This window comes from Salvelinus namaycush, unplaced genomic scaffold (genome assembly GCF_016432855.1).
Source record: "Salvelinus namaycush isolate Seneca unplaced genomic scaffold, SaNama_1.0 Scaffold15, whole genome shotgun sequence".
Classification (NCBI taxonomy): Eukaryota; Metazoa; Chordata; class Actinopteri; order Salmoniformes; family Salmonidae; genus Salvelinus; species Salvelinus namaycush.
This window is the reverse complement of record NW_024058230.1, coordinates 617,631-631,275: the sequence shown is the minus strand read 5'-3', so window position 1 is coordinate 631,275 and position 13,645 is coordinate 617,631. Positions and strand designations below refer to the sequence as shown.

Genomic DNA, 13,645 nt, shown 5'->3' with positions numbered 1-13,645 from the left:
AGAGACAGGACAGAGAGAGAGACAGAGAGAGAGAGACAGAGAGAGAGACAGACAGAGAGACAGAGAGAGAGAGACAGAGAGAGAGAGACAGAGAGAGAGAGACAGAGAGAGACAGAGAGAGAGACAGAGAGAGAGCAAGACCCAACTCCCTGGGGTTCCAGGTAGAAATCTTTTCACAGAGGGTTCTGCATGGAACCCGAAAGAGTTTTACCGGGAACCAAAATAATTCTACCTGGAACCAAAAAGGGTTATTTTCTTGATAGCACCTTTTTTCTAAATGTGTATGGAGTCCTCTGGGGGCAAGAATGGTCTATATACCAAATTAAATCATTGTTTACTCAAATAAAAAATTTAAAATATTCTAAGAATGTAGGCACACAAAGCAGAATGGAGCTGTTCATACCCCCAGGTGACTCCAGAGACAGGTAAAGCAGAACGGAGCTGCTCTTACCCCCAGGTGACTCCAGAGACAGGTAAAGCAGAACGGAGCTGTTCCTACCCCCAGGTGACTCCAGAGACAGGTAAAGCAGAACGGAGCTGTTCTTACCCCCAGGTGACTCCAGAGACAGGTAAAGCAGAACGGAGCTGTTCTTACCCCCAGGTGACTCCAGAGACAGGTAAAGCAGAACGGAGCTGTTCTTACCCTCAGGTGACTCCAGAGACGGTAAAGCAGAACGGAGCTGTTCTTGCCCCCAGGTGACTCCAGGACAGGTGAAGCAGAACGGAGCTGTTCTTACCCCCAGGTGACCCAGAGACAGGTAAGCAGAACGGAGCTGTTCATGCCCCCAGGTGACTCCAGAGACAGGTAAAGCAGAACGGAGCTGTTCTTACCCCCAGGTGACTCCAGAGACAGGTAAAGCAGAACGGAGCTGTTCTTACCCCCAGGGGACTCCAGAGACAGGTAAAGCAGAACGGAGCTGTTCTTACCCCCAGGTGACTCCAGAGACAGGTAAAGCAGAACGGAGCTGTTCATACCCCCAGGTGACTCCAGAGACAGGTAAAGCAGAACAGAGCTGTTCTTACCCCCAGGTGACTCCAGAGACAGGTAAAGCAGAACGGAGCTGTTCTTGCCCCCAGGTGACTCCAGAGACAGGTAAAGCAGAACGGAGCTGTTCATGCCCCCAGGTGACTCCAGAGACAGGTAAAGCAGAACGGAGCTGTTCATGCCCCCAGGTGACTCCAGAGACAGGTAAAGCAGAACGGAGCTGTTCTTGCCCCCAGGTGACTCCAGAGACAGGTAAAGCAGAACGGAGCTGTTTTCCCAGGAGACTCCAGAGACAGGTAAAGCAGAACGGAGCTGTTCTTACCCCCAGGTGACTCCAGAGACAGGTAAAGCAGAACGGAGCTGTTCATGCCCCCAGGTGACTCCAGAGACAGGTAAAGCAGAACGGAGCTGTTCTTGCCCCTAGGTGACTCCAGAGACAGGTAAAGCAGAACGGAGCTGTTCTTACCCCCAGGTGACTCCAGAGACAGGTAAAGCAGAACGGAGCTGTTCTTGCCCCCAGGTGACTCCAGAGACAGGTAAAGCAGAACGGAGCTGTTCTTACCCCCAGGTGACTCCAGAGACAGGTAAAGCACAACGGAGCTGTTTCTACCCCCAGGTGACTCCAGAGACAGGTAAAGCAGAACGGAGCTGTTTGCCCCCAGGTGACTCCAGAGACAGGTAAAGCAGAACGGAGCTGTTCATGCCCCCAGGTGACTCCAGAGACAGGTAAAGCGAAACGGAGCTGTTCTTACCCCCAGGTGACTCCAGAGACAGGTAAAGCAGAACGGAGCTGTTCTTACCCCCAGGTGACTCCAGAGACAGGTAAAGCAGAACGGAGCTGTTCATGCCCCCAGGTGACTCCAGAGACAGGTAAAGCAGAACGGAGCTGTTCTTGCCCCTAGGTGACTCCAGAGACAGGTAAAGCAGAACGGAGCTGTTCCTTCCCCCAGGTGACTACAGAGACAGGTAAAGCAGAACGGAGCTGTTCTACCCCCAGGTGACTCCAGAGACAGGTAAAGCAGAACGGAGCGTTATGCCCCAGGTGACTCCAGAGACAGGTAAAGCAGAACGGAGCTGTTCTTACCCCCAGGTGACTCCAGAGACAGGTAAAGCAGAACGGAGTTGTTGCTGCCCCCAGGTGACTCCAGAGACAGGTAGCAGAACGGAGCTGTCTGCCCCCAGGTGACTCCAGAGACAGGTAAAGCAGAACGGAGCTGTTTCTGCCCCCGGTGACTCCAGAGACAGGTAAAGCAGAACGGAGCTGTTCTTACCCCCAGGTGACCCCAGAGACAGGTAAAGCAGAACAGAGCGTTCTTACCCCCAGGAGACTCCAGAGACAGGTAAGCAGAACGGAGCTGTTCATACCCCCAGGTGACTCCAGAGACAGGTAAAGCAGAACGGAGCGTTCTTACCCCAGGAGACTCCAGAGACAGGTAAAGCAGAACGGAGCTGTTCTTTCCCCCAGGAGACTCCAGAGACAGGTAAAGCAGAACGGAGCTGTTCCTGCCCCCAGGTGACTCCAGAGACAGGTAAAGCAGAACGGAGCTGTTCCTACCCCCAGGTGACTACAGAGACAGGTAAAGCAGAACGGAGCTGTTCTTACCCCCAGGTGACTCCAGAGACAGGTAAAGCAGAACGGAGCTGTTCATACCCCCAGGTGACTCCAGAGACAGGTAAAGCAGAACGGAGCTGTTCTTGCCCCCAGGTGACTCCAGAGACAGGTAAAGCAGAACGGAGCTGTTCATACCCCCAGGTGACTCCAGAGACAGGTAAAGCAGAACGGAGCTGTTGCTGCCCCCAGGTGACTCCAGAGACAGGTAAAGCAGAACGGAGCTGTTCTACCCCCAGGTGACTCCAGAGACAGGTAAGCAGAACGGAGCTGCTCTTACCCCAGGACTCCAGAGACAGGAAAGCAGAACGGAGCTGCTCTTACCCCCAGGTGACTCCAGAGACAGGTAAAGCAGAACGGAGCTGTTCTTACCCCCAGGTGACTCCACAGACAGGTAAAGCAGAACGGAGCTGTTCTTGCCCCCAGGTGACTCCAGAGACAGGTAAAGCAGAACGGAGCTGTTCTTACCCCCAGGTGACTCCAGAGACAGGTAAAGCAGAACGGAGCTGCTCTTACCCCCAGGTGACTCCAGAGACAGGTAAAGCAGAACGGAGCTGTTCTTACCCCCAGGTGACTCCAGAGACAGGTAAAGCAGAACGGAGCTGTTCATACCCCAGGTGACTCCAGAGACAGGTAAAGCAGAACGGAGCTGTCTGCCCCCAGGTGACTCCAGAGACAGGTAAAGCAGAACAGAGCTGTTCTTACCCCCAGGTGACTCCAGAGACAGGTAAAAGAACAAGAGCTGTTCTTGCCCCAGGTGACTCCAGAGACAGGTAAAGCAGAACAGAGCTGTTCTTGCCCCCAGGTGACTCCAGAGAAGGTAAAGCAGAACGGAGCTGTTTTACCCCAGGTGACTCCAGAGACAGGTAAAGCAGAACGGATCTGCTCTTACCCCCAGGTGACTCCAGAGACAGGTAAAGCAGAACAGAGCTGTTCTTGCCCCCAGGTGACTCCAGAGACAGGTAAAGCAGAACGGAGCTGTTCTTACCCCCAGGTGACTCCAGAGACAGGTAAAGCAGAACGGAGCTGTTCTTACCCCAGGTGACTCCAGAGACAGGTAAAGCAGAACGGAGCTGTTCTTACCCCCAGGTGACTCCAGAGACAGGTAAAGCAGAACGGAGCTGTTCTGCCCCCAGGTGACTCCAGAGACAGGTTAAGCAGAACGGAGCTGTTCTTGCCCCCAGGTGACTCCAGAGAAGGTAAAGCAGAACGGAGCTGTTCTTGCCCCCAGGTGACTCCAGAGACAGGTAAAGCAGAACGGAGCTGTTCTTGCCCCAGGTGACTCAGAGACAGGTAAAGCAGAACGGAGCTGCTCTTACACCCAGGTGACTCCAGAGACAGGTAAAGCAGAACGGAGCTGTTTTATCCCCAGGAGACTCCAGAGACAGGTAAAGCAGAAAGGAGCTGTTCTTGCCCCAGGTGACTCCAGAGACAGGTAAAGCAGAACGGAGCTGTTCTACCCCCAGGTGACTCCAGAGACAGGTAAGCAGAACGGAGCTGTTCTTGCCCCCAGGTGACTCCAGAGACAGGTAAAGCAGAACAGAGCTGTTCTTACCCCCAGGTGACTCCAGAGACAGGTAAAGCAGAACAGAGCTGTTCTTGCCCCCAGGTGACTCCAGAGACAGGTAAAGCAGAACAGAGCTGTTCTTGCCCCCAGGTGACTCCAGAGACAGGTAAAGCAGAACGGAGCTGTTTTACCCCCAGGTGACTCCAGAGACAGGTAAAGCAGAACGATGCTTCTTACCCCCAGGTGACTCCAGAGACAGGTAAAGCAGAACAGAGCTGTTCTTGCCCCCAGGTGACTCCAGAGACAGGTAAAGCAGAACGGAGCTGTTCTTACCCCCAGGTGACTCCAGAGACAGGTAAAGCAGAACGGAGCTGTTCTTACCCCCAGGTGACTCCAGAGACAGGTAAAGCAGAACGGAGCTGTTCTTACCCCCAGGTGACTCCAGAGAGTAAAGCAGAACGGAGCTGTTCTTGCCCCCAGGTGACTCCAGAGACAGGTAAAGCAGAACGGAGCTGTTCTTGCCCCCAGGTGACTCCAGAGACAGGTAAAGCAGAACGGAGCTGTTCTTACCCCCAGGTGACTCCAGAGACAGGTAAAGCAGAACGGAGCTGTTCATGCCCCCAGGTGACTCCAGAGACAGGTAAAGCAGAACGGAGCTGTTCTTACCCCCAGGTGACTCCAGAGACAGGTAAAGCAGAACGGAGCTGTTCTTACCCCCAGGTGACTCCAGAGACAGGTAAAGCAGAACGGAGCTGTTCTTGCCCCCAGGTGACTCCAGAGACAGGTAAAGCAGAACGGAGCTGTTCTTGCCCCCAGGTGACTCCAGAGACAGGTAAAGCAGAACGGAGCTGTTCTTGCCCCCAGGTGACTCCAGAGACAGGTAAAGCAGAACGGAGCTGCTCTTACACCCAGGTGACTCCAGAGACAGGTAAAGCAGAACGGAGCTGTTCTTATCCCCAGGAGACTCCAGAGACAGGTAAAGCAGAACGGAGCTGTTCTTGCCCCCAGGTGACTCCAGAGACAGGTAAAGCAGAACGGAGCTGTTCTTACCCCCAGGTGACTCCAGAGACAGGTAAAGCAGAACGGAGCTGTTCTTACACCCAGGTGACTCCAGAGACAGGTAAAGCAGAACGGAGCTGTTCTTACACCCAGGTGACTCCAGAGACAGGTAAAGCAGAACGGAGCTGTTCCTGCCCCGAGGTGACTCCAGAGACAGGTAAAGCAGAACGGAGCTGTTCCTGCCCCCAGGTGACTCCAGAGACAGGTAAAGCAGAACGGAGCTGTTCTTACCCCCAGGTGACTCCAGAGACAGGTAAAGCACAACGGAGCTGTTCCTGCCCCCAGGTGACTCCAGAGACAGGTAAAGCAGAACGGAGCTGTTCTTACCCCCAGGTGACTCCAGAGACAGGTAAGCAGAACGGAGCTGTTCTTGCCCCCAGGTGACTCCAGAGACAGGTAAAGCAGAACGGAGCTGTTCTTGCCCCAGGTGACTCAGAGACAGGTAAAGCAGAACGGAGCTGTTCTTGCCCCAGGTGCCTCCAGAGACAGGTAAAGCAGAACGGAGCTGCTCTTACACCCAGGTGACTCCAGAGACAGGTAAAGCAGAACGGAGCTGTTCTTATCCCCAGGAGACTCCAGAGACAGGTAAAGCAGAACGGAGCTGTTCTTGCCCCCAGGTGACTCCAGAGACAGGTAAAGCAGAACGGAGCTGTTCTTACCCCCAGGTGACTCCAGAGACAGGTAAAGCAGAACGGAGCTGTTCTTACACCCAGGTGACTCCAGAGACAGGTAAAGCAGAACGGAGCTGTTCTTACACCCAGGTGACTCCAGAGACAGGTAAAGCAGAACGGAGCTGTTCCTGCCCTGAGGTGACTCCAGAGACAGGTAAAGCAGAACGGAGCTGTTCCTGCCCCCAGGTGACTCCAGAGACAGGTAAAGCAGAACGGAGCTGTTCTTACCCCCAGGTGACTCCAGAGACAGGTAAAGCACAACGGAGCTGTTCCTGCCCCCAGGTGACTCCAGAGACAGGTAAAGCAGCCTTCAGCAATGTCTGAGATAATATGAATGATAATATGAACCTCTTTCATACCGTTGAGGAGAAGAGATAGGATGTCCACCCAGGTTGAGAGCGTGAAATAAGTTAAGGTGAGGATGGTATTTGAGATTGGCGCCTGGTTGGAAAACAACCAGACTAGAATAAATTGTGAAATGATAGGACCAAATTTGAGTTTGCGATGTATGAGTGGGATATCAGAATGTATTATGGTTTTGGGGTCTGTGATGGGGCAACACGATTTTCCTCCAGGGGGCGTCAGGATACATCCATATTAAGATTTAACCATGAATACAAAATACTGTACATAAAATAAAAGCCCCCAAAAAATTGAATTTGAAATTTGGGAGGTTTTGGCCCCCTGCACATTTTTTTAACCACTTAAGAGTAGAACATTTATTACCTGAGAGTTTCCTCTTCCAAGTGATGAATGTAGACTATGAAACTTCCTTTTGGTGGTGAAAGAGGCATCTCTTCCAAGTGATGAATGTAGACTATGAAACTTCCTGTTGGTGGTGAAAGAGGGATCTCTTCCAAGTGATGAATGTAGACTATCCTAACTTCCTGTTGGTGGTGAAAGAGGGATCTCTTCCAAGTGATGAATGTAGACTATCCTAACTTCCTGTTGGTGGTGAAAGAGGGATCTCTTCCAAGTGATGAATGTAGACTATGAAACTTCCTGTTGGTGGTGAAAGAGGCATCTCTTCCAAGTGATGAATGTAGACTATGAAACTTCCTGTTGGTGGTGGAAGAGGGATCTCTTCCAAGTGATGAATGTAGACTATCCTAACTTCCTGTTGGTGGTGAAAGAGGCATCTCTTCCAAGTGATGAATGTAGACTATCCCAACTTCCTGTTGGTGGTGAAAGAGGCATCTCTTCCAAGTGATGAATGTAGACTATCCCAACTTCCTGTTGGTGGTGAAAGAGGCATCTCTTCCAAGTGATGAATGTAGACTATCCTAACTTCCTGTTGGTGGTGAAAGAGGGATCTCTTCCAAGTGATGAATATACACTATCCCAACTTCCTGTTGGTGGTGAAAGAGGGATCCATGGACAGGTCTCTAGAGAGTTGACAACAGCAGGTCTGGGACAGGTAGCACGTCCGGTGAACAGGTCTCTAGAGAGTTGACAACAGCAGGTCTGGGACAGGTAGCACGTCCGGTGAACAGGTCTCTAGAGAGTTGACACCAGCAGGTCTGGGACAGGTAGCACGTCCTGGTGAACAGGTCTCTAGAGAGTTGACAACAGCAGGTCTGGGACAGGTAGCACGTCCGGTGAACAGGTCTCTAGAGAGTTGACAACAGCAGGTCTGGGACAGGTAGCACAGTCCGGTGAACAGGTCTCTAGAGAGTTGACAACAGCAGGTCTGGGACAGGTAGCACGTCCTGGTGAACAGGTCTCTAGAGAGTTGACAACAGCAGGTCTGGGACAGGTAGCACGTCCTGGTGAACAGGTCTCTAGAGAGTTGACAACAGCAGGTCTGGGACAGGTAGCACGTCCGGTGGACAGGTCTCTAGAGAGTTGACAACAGCAGGTCTGGGACAGGTAGCACGTCCGGTGAACAGGTCTCTAGAGAGTTGACAACAGCAGGTCTGGGACAGGTAGCACGTCCGGTGAACAGGTCTCTAGAGAGTTGACAACAGCAGGTCTGGGACAGGTAGCACGTCTGGTGAACAGGTCTCTAGAGAGTTGACAACAGCAGGTCTGGGACAGGTAGCACGTTCTGGTGAACAGGTCTCTAGAGAGTTGACAACAGCAGGTCTGGGACAGGTAGCACGTCTGCGTGAACAGGTCTCTAGAGAGTTGACAACAGCAGGTCTGGGACAGGTAGCACGTCTGGTGAACAGGTCTCTAGAGAGTTGACAACAGCAGGTCTGGGACAGGTAGCACGTCTGGTGAACAGGTCTCTAGAGAGTTGACAACAGCAGGTCTGGGGACAAGGTAGCACGTCTGGTGAACAGGTCTCTAGAGAGTTGACAACAGCAGGTCTGGGACAGGTAGCACGTCCGGTGAACAGGTCTCTAGAGAGTTGACAACAGCAGGTCTGGGACAGGTAGCACGTCTGGTGAACAGGTCTCTAGAGAGTTGACAACAGCAGGTCTGGGACAGGTAGCACGTCTGGTGAACAGGTCTCTAGAGAGTTGACAACAGCAGGTCTGGGACAGGTAGCACGTCCGGTGAACAGGTCTCTAGAGAGTTGACAACAGCAGGTCTGGGACAGGTAGCACGTCCTGGTGAACAGGTCTCTAGAGAGTTGACAACAGCAGGTCTGGGACAGGTAGCACGTCCGGTGAACAGGTCTCTAGAGAGTTGACAACAGCAGGTCTGGGACAGGTAGCACGTTCTGGTGAACAGGTCTCTAGAGAGTTGACAACAGCAGGTCTGGGACAGGTAGCACGTTCGGTGAACAGGTCTCTAGAGAGTTGACAACAGCAGGTCTGGGACAGGTAGCACGTCTGGTGAACAGGTCTCTAGAGAGTTGACAACAGCAGGTCTGGGACAGGTAGCACGTCTGGTGAACAGGTCTCTAGAGAGTTGACAACAGCAGGTCTGGGACAGGTAGCACGTCTGGTGAACAGGTCTCTAGAGAGTTGACAACAGCAGGTCTGGGACAGGTAGCACGTCTGGTGAACAGGTCTCTAGAGAGTTGACAACAGCAGGTCTGGGACAGGTAGCACGTCTGGTGAACAGGTCTCTAGAGAGTTGACAACAGCAGGTCTGGGACAGGTAGCACGTCTGGTGAACAGGTCTCTAGAGAGTTGACAACAGCAGGTCTGGGACAGGTAGCACGTCTGGTGAACAGGTCTCTAGAGAGTTGACAACAGCAGGTCTGGGACAGGTAGCACGTCGGTGAACAGGTCTCTAGAGAGTTGACAACAGCAGGTCTGGGACAGGTAGCACGTCTGGTGAACAGGTCTCTAGAGAGTTGACAACAGCAGGTCTGGGACAGGTAGCACGTCTGGTGAACAGGTCTCTAGAGAGTTGACAACAGCAGGTCTGGGACAGGTAGCACGTCCGGTTGACAACAGCAGGTCTGGGACAGGTCGGTGAACAGGTCTCTAGAGAGTGACAACAGCAGGTCTGGGGACAGGTAGCACGTCCGGTGAACAGGTCTCTAGAGAGTTGAAAACAGCAGGTCTGGGACAGGTAGCACATCCGGTGAACAGGTCTCTAGAGAGTTGACAACAGCAGGTCTGGGACAGGTAGCACGTCCGGTGAACAGGTCTCTAGAGAGTTGACAACAGCAGGTCTGGGACAGGTAGCACGTCTGGTGAACAGGTCTCTAGAGAGTTGACAACAGCAGGTCTGGGACAGGTAGCACGTCCGGTGAACAGGTCTCTAGAGAGTTGACAACAGCAGGTCTGGGACAGGTAGCACGTCCGGTGAACAGGTCTCTAGAGAGTTGACAACAGCAGGTCTGGGACAGGTAGCACGTCCGGTGAACAGGTCTCTAGAGAGTTGACAACAGCAGGTCTGGGACAGGTAGCACATCCGGTGAACAGGTCTCTAGAGAGTTGACAACAGCAGGTCTGGGACAGGTAGCACGTCCGGTGAACAGGTCTCTAGAGAGTTGACAACAGCAGGTCTGGGACAGGTAGCACATCCGGTGAACAGGTCAGGGTTCCATAGCCACAGGATAACCATATTGTCAACATAGAGGTATTGGCTCAATGTGACCGTTTTGTGATTTGGTAGTAATATCAAATCAAATCAAATCAAATGTATTTATAAAGCCCTTCTTACATCAGCCGATGTCTCAAAGTGCTGTACTGAAACCCAGCCTAAAACCCCCAAACAGCAAGCAATGTAGGTGTGGAGGCCATCAGGCCTAGATATATCAATAAAACCCAATCATTATGATACTCAGAACAATGCAACAGAACCAAACTCTATTGGTCCACTAATGGTGATGATTGCGTCTACCTAATTAGATATCCCATTCCTCCTCTCTTATCCACCTTCTAGTCACCAGATTCCCAGAAGTTTTTGCAGAAGACTGTTTCCAGAAGTAGAGAGACATGCCCTCACTTATCTGCATCAGTGGAATATTAAACCAAAACTATTTAGTCATTCGGAAATTAATTCAGTGATTTAATTTATACAAAACTTTAGAATTTGTACAACTCATAAATTAAATTAAAATAAGTACATTTGGAAAGCATTTAGACACTTTGATTTTTGCCACATTTTTTATGTTATTAATTCTAAAATGGATTAAATCGTTGTTTTCTTCTCATCAATTTACACACAATACACCATAATGACAAAGTAAAAACAGTATTTTTTCGTGTTGTAACGAACGTCGTCGGGAGAAGGAGAAGAGGACCAAGGTGCAGCGTGGTAAGTGTTCATATTCCTTTAATAAAATATGAAACACTTGACAAAACAACAAAAACGACAAACGAACAGTCCTGTAAGGTGAACACACAAAACAGAAAACAACCACCCACAAACACAGGTGGGAACAGGCTACCTAAGTATGATTCTCAATCAGAGACAACGATAGACAGCTGCCTCTGATTGGGAACCATACCAGGCCAAACACATAGAAATACAAAACAAGGACAACATAGAACACCAGACATAGAATGCTCTACGGTCAGGGCGTGACAGTACCCCCCCCCCCCAAAGGTGCGGACTCCGGCCGCAAAACCTGAACCTATAGGGGAGGGTCTGGGTGGGCATTTCACCGCGGTGGCGGCTCTGGTGCGGGACGTGGACCCCGCTCCACCTTAGTCTTGGCCCACTTAGGTGGCGCCTCTGGACCCTTACCGCCGACCCCGGACCGGGGACCCTCGCAGCGGGCCCCGGACAGGAGGGCGGCTCTGGACCCTTACCGCCGACCCCGGACCGGGGACCCTCGCAGCGGGCCCCGGACAGGAGGGCGGCTCTGGACCCTTACCGCCGACCCCGGGCCGGGGACCCTCGCAGCGGGCCCCGGACAGGAGGGCGGCTCTGGACCCTTACCGCCGACCCCGGACCGGGGACCCTCGCAGCGGGCCCCGGACAGGAGGGCGGCTCTGGACCCTTACCGCCGACCCCGGACAGGAGACCCTCGCAGCGGGCCCCGGACAGGAGACCCTCGCAGCGGGCCCCGGACAGGAGACCTTCGCAGCGGGCCCCGGACAGGAGGGCCCCGGACAGGAGAGCTCCAGACAGGAGGGCTCCGGACAGGAGGGCCCCGGACAGGAGGACGGCTCTGGCTGCTTTCAACGCAGGTTGAAATATCCAAATGAACTCTGAACAAACTATGTTAATTTCGAGATAGGTCAAAAAGCATTAAACATTTATGGCAATTTAGATAGCTAGCTTGACGTTGCTAGCTAATTTGTCCAGGGATATGCCCCTAAAAATCAATGATGAGATGGCACATGGGTATATGTTCCTAAAAACCAATGAGGGGATCGCAGAGGCGGGACTTGCAGCGCATCAAGCTTCACAAATAGAACCAAGTTATATTTTAGCGCCTGTCTGCGCAGACGCTCGTTGACGCACGCGAACAGTGTGGGTGCAATGCTTGAATAACATGTATGTGTAAATATATTTTGCAACGCTCGAGCATGACGCGACGCGACGCGGTGTGTGTGATTAGCATGTTAGGCTTGTTATCCAGTTGGAAGGTGAACCTTCACTCCAGTCTGAGGTCCTGAGAGCTATTGAAGCAGGTTTTCATCAAGGATCTCTCTGTACTTTGCTCTGTGAATAACCCTAACCCTAACCCTAACCTTAACCTTAACCCTAACCCAACCCCAACTCCATACAGATTAAACCAGCAGGGCTAGATGGGGACTGTGTCTGTGTACTATGGTAATAGGCTACGTCATTACTAATGTGTTGACTGAAGCAGTTCTCTCTAGTGGGTTTATTCTATACTCCATTTTGTATTTTGTCTGTGCGTTGGGGCTTTCAGAAGAATAGTAGTGGAATGGAAGAGAGGGTGACGGGGAAATAGCCCTTAGTTCCGTACAGTATTTATGCCTTACAACACTGAACATTCAATTTATTCTTAGTGACAGTATAATTGAAAAAGTAAATATATTTGTAAAATTAAAAAAAGTGTGACTGATCATTTAAGTTGCTGTTTTCATTTCTTGCTTAGCTATAGTCGTTTTTCAAGTTGTTGCTTGAAGATGGTAAAGCACTAAGTTTAGTTTTTAGGTCACGGATAAGGTTATCATCACGCTTCTGTAGTTCACCAAAGCACTTCTGATTCACTTCATCCCCTTTGACCTCCTCGTCCTCTTCCTCATCCTTCTCCACCACCTCCTCATCCTCTTCCTCGTCCTTCTCCACCACCTCCTCATCATCTTCCTCATCCTTCTCCACCACCTCCTCATCCTCATCATCTTCCTCATCCTTCTCCACCACCTCCTCATCCTCATCCTCTTCCTCGTCCTTCTCCACCACCTCCTCATCATTTTCCTCATCCTCATCCTTCCCCACCACCTCCTTATCCTCTTCCTCATCCTTCTCCACCCCCTCCTCATCCTCATACTCTTCCTCATTCTTCTCCACCACCTCCTCATCATTTTCCTCTTCCTCATCCTTCCCCACCACCTCCTCATGCTCTTCCTCATCCTTCCCCACCACCTCCTCATCCTCATCCTCTTCCTCGTCCTTCCCCACCACCTCCTCATCCTCATCCTTCCCCACCACCTCCTCATCCTCTTCCTCATCCTTCCCCACCACCTCCTCATCCTCTTCCTCGTCCTTCCCCACCACCTCCTCATCCTCTTCCTCGTCCTTCCCCACCACCTCATCCTCTTCCTCATCCTTCCACACCACCTCCTCATGCTCTTCCTCATCCTTCCACACCACCTCCTCATCATCTTCCTCATCCTTCTCCATCACCTCCTCATCCTCTTCATCATCCTCTTCATCATCCTCCTCCACCTCTTCCTCTCCACATCAACCCCAGAACCTGGCCTTGATAAACATCATCTGTGGGATCTGAGTCCCGTACGCTGACCTATTGAACCCAGGTAGACAATTCCTCTGACCTGGTAGTTTATTGAACCCAGGTAGACTATTCCTCTGACCTGGTAGTTTATTGAACCCAGGTAGACTATTCCTCTGACCTGGTAGGTTATTGAACCCAGGTAGACTGTTCCTCTGACCTGGTAGGTTAATGAACCCAGGTAGACTATTTCTCTGACCTGGTATGTTATTAAACCCAGGTAGACTATTCCTCTGGCCTGGTAGGTTATTGAACCCAGGTAGACTATTCCTCTGACCTGGTAGGTTAATGATCCCAGGTAGACTATTCCTCTGACCTGGTAGGTTAATGAACCCAGGTAGACTATTCCTCTGGCCTGGTAGGTTATTTAACCCAGGTAGACTGTTTCTCTGACCTGGTAGGTTATTGAACCCAGGTAGACTATTCCTCTGACCTGGTAGATTAATGAACCCAGGTAGACTATTCCTCTGGCCTGGTAGGTTGTTGAACCCAGGTAGACTATTCCTCTGACCTGGTATGTTATTAAACCCAG

At 51.5% G+C, this 13,645-nt stretch overlaps 1 protein-coding gene across 1 annotated transcript in view; it reads right to left on the bottom strand.

The window, feature by feature from the left end:
• The window catches only part of LOC120036881 (salivary glue protein Sgs-3-like), a 70,028-nt gene extending 57,024 nt beyond the window's left edge, over window positions 1-13,004 (bottom strand). Inside the window, exons 1-2 of the mRNA XM_038983176.1 lie at window positions 12,564-13,004; window positions 4,150-4,255 (exon numbers count right to left, since the gene is read on the bottom strand). Coding sequence (XP_038839104.1) covers window positions 4,150-4,255; window positions 12,564-13,004 — 547 coding nt within the window. The remainder of the gene's footprint in view (window positions 1-4,149; window positions 4,256-12,563) is intronic.
• Window positions 13,005-13,645: the final 641 nt, after the last annotated feature.